This window comes from Mus pahari, chromosome 1 (genome assembly GCF_900095145.1).
Source record: "Mus pahari chromosome 1, PAHARI_EIJ_v1.1, whole genome shotgun sequence".
Classification (NCBI taxonomy): Eukaryota; Metazoa; Chordata; class Mammalia; order Rodentia; family Muridae; genus Mus; species Mus pahari.
In genome coordinates, this window is record NC_034590.1 from 28,377,130 (window position 1) to 28,380,184 (window position 3,055).

Sequence of the window (3,055 nt, forward strand, 5' to 3'; positions counted from 1 at the left end):
TATCAGTGAGTGCATATCTAGTGACTTCTTTTGTGATTGCGTTACCTCACTAAGGATGATATCCTCCAGATACACTACTCATCCTTTATTGCTTATGAGGCTGGCCAGTATCTTCTTGACAAATAGAATAATTGAGTTTAGAGAACCCTGTGGTGTTTTCAAATTTACGGTCTTGTAGAATTCAGTGTCCTCCTGTGTGGTAAAACCTTAGGAGCCTTAGGCTTCTAGGGCAAGGATGGAGGGATGTGTGTGGGAGGGCTAAGAGGATTTTCTGGCCTCGGGAGCTGCCCGCAGAGCATCCTTATGTTACATAGTTCATCTGCTTCACTTCCTTCTTCACATATACTTATTCAGAGAAAGTTCTCCTTAGGTCAAAGTGTTTGAAAGCCCAGCTCCAAGGAAAGACCAAGGCTTGGGAGCTAAAGTCAGTAGTCCCCATTTAAGACTTGAAGTGGCTGGGTGACTATGACAAGGCTGTGTATGGCTGTGCAGTTACCTCCTGTGACATGACATCCCTTCACTCCATTGCCTTCTGTGGACTTATTCCAAGATAGCGTGTATGGCTAACATCTCTGAACACTTGTGGCAGTTATGGGGAGGAATAGTGGCTGGGATCCTTTCCTTTTCACCATGAACTGTCTCTTTCTAACCTGTTTCCTACCCATTGACAGCTTCTTCACCACGATTGCTCTCAGCTCTTCTCTTAGGCATAATATATCTTTGGCTCACAGATAAGTTCTGAAATTTTATAAATCATGAAATTATGTTTGAAGATCTGGCGACAGAGTCAATGGAGGAGAGGGTTGAACCCAGTCACTAACTGTATATATAACTCTGTATAACAGAGCAGCTTAATGCAATTGGCTCACTTTTGGGGATAAACACAATCAGGAGATAAGAAAGTGAAGAGTGGCTTATTACGGGGCAACAAATAAGGAAGACACTCAAAACAACATCTCAAGTAAACCCAATAAGGGGCTTTTGTAACACTTTCATCACGTAAGACTCATCTTACAAATGTCCCTGGGCTGGAGGTTCTTCAGCTTGGCGGGCACTTTGTTACAGGGAACCCATCAGAGGTGACCTCTTAGATATAATCTATAGCTAATTATGAGTCTTTATTCTAGCCAGTTGGAACCAAGCAAGTACTGAGGAACCCACATATAGCCCTGAATGTCTAGAACATGAGGTTTTTTGAGGGCAGAAATTAAGTCCTGGTATCTTGCTTAGCAGCTTCAGCATAGAGGGAGGGACTTGGAGTAAGCAAGCAGTTTGAATGACGCTAAGATAAACTGTAGCTGCAGACGGTTCTGCACTGTCGGGCCGAGATAAGTTGGCTAGGATGCCCTGACCTTAGGTTCCTAGAATAGCTCTAAGTAATTTTCCATGGGATTCTCCATCAAGGAGATCAGATTGTAGTTAAATATGAAATGACCTCAGCAAGAATACGGGCAGGAGGAACCTCTGGATAGTCTTGTTCTGTCACAACTCCAGTGTCATGCTTCCTTAACATCACCTGCTCAAACCCTGGTGGACAAGGAACTCCTCTGGGCAGAGACTGTAATAAAATGGTTTTTAAGTTTGTTTTTGCTCACCTAACATGCCATTGTGAGAGTATCTGCTTTTCTTTATTTTTTTATGGAAAGCATTTTATTGACAGAGTCATATCCTCAGCTCCAAAAATCAGCTTTTTTTTAAAAAAATATTTTATTAGATATTTTCTTTATTTACATTTCAAATGCTATCCCAAAAGTTCCCTACCCCCCTCACCCTGCTGCTCTGCTACCCTACCCACCCACTCCCATTTCTTGGCCCTGGTGTTTCCCTGTACTGGGGCATATAAAGTTTGCAAGACCTAGGGGCCTCTCTTCCTAATGATGGCTGACTAGGCCATCTTCTGCTACATATGCAGCTAGAGACATGAGCTCTGGGGGTCCTGGTTAGTTCATATTGTTGTTCCACCTATAGGGTTGCAGACCCCTTCAGCTCCTTGGGTGTTTTCTCTAGCTCCTCCATTGGGGGCCCTGTGTTCCATCCGATAGATGACTGTGAGCATCCACTTCTGTATTTGTCATGCACTGGCATAGCCTCATACGAGACAGCTATATCACGTTCACCAAACCCAGACATTATTGCATATGCCAGCAAGATTTTGCTGAAGAGTATCTGCTTTCTTATACATTCCCCTGAAAGGCCCATCTGCAATGGAAAGCAACTTTAGAGGCGTGTCTAGTCTGAATGGACAGCAGCTTTCTGCAAGCGTGCGGTTGCTAGCAACAAGTCTAGATAGTACCAGGCATGAAGAACAAAGACATTTGCAAGAGATGCTTTATTCTGAATTGTCAGCTCTGCTGTACATCATTTATGTAAAAACATGACACCTAGGATATTTCAACTATACTTTAGACTTTAAAAACAAAAGCCATTTAGAGTACCAACTTAAGTAGGATCTGGCAGGACAGAATTTGCAAGTGTGAAAGGATTATTTGTCAAATCGTTAAGTCTAAGAGAATGCAAAATAAAAGCGTACCGTCTTCAAATTTCCAGAATGAATTTCTAACACATAAGGAACTGAACAAGCGAACCAAGTAATTGCAAGCTGTCCCATCATAGGCTCTCTTGCTTCGTGCACATCCCAAACAGAGGTTGGTGCTCCCTGTGTCTCAGGACCTCCCTTTTCTCTTGCAGGTGCTGTGTGCGGTGGATGAAGATCACAGGCTTGTTTGTTTTCGTGGTGCTCTGCTCTGTGAGTAGCAACGTCATCCAGAACTATTGGACCAATGTGGGTCCTGGGGGCCTTCCTGGGTGGACACAGCCCCCGTGTGCTTTGGGAAGGATGGCAGCGGGTCCTGAGGTCTGGGACCTCGTGTTAGTCCCGGTTGGCTGACTTTTTTTGAAGGGGACACTGTATGCATGACGTGGCAGGCTGAGGGGTGCTGACGGAAGCCTGCCCTGAGCAGCTCTGTTTGGGCTTCTGTGTGTAGGCAGGAGTCTGTGTATCTCTCTGTAACATGTAGTCTGCAAAAAAAAAAAAAAAAAAAAAAAAAAAAAAAAA

General features: G+C 43.9%; 1 protein-coding gene across 1 annotated transcript in view; it reads left to right on the forward strand.

Annotated features, from left to right (window-relative positions):
- Positions 1 to 3,055, forward strand: part of Oca2 (OCA2 melanosomal transmembrane protein) — a 254,536-nt gene that overhangs the window by 22,604 nt on the left and 228,877 nt on the right. The window contains exon 3 of the mRNA XM_029541048.1: positions 2,689 to 2,746. Coding sequence (XP_029396908.1) covers positions 2,689 to 2,746 — 58 coding nt within the window. The remainder of the gene's footprint in view (positions 1 to 2,688; positions 2,747 to 3,055) is intronic.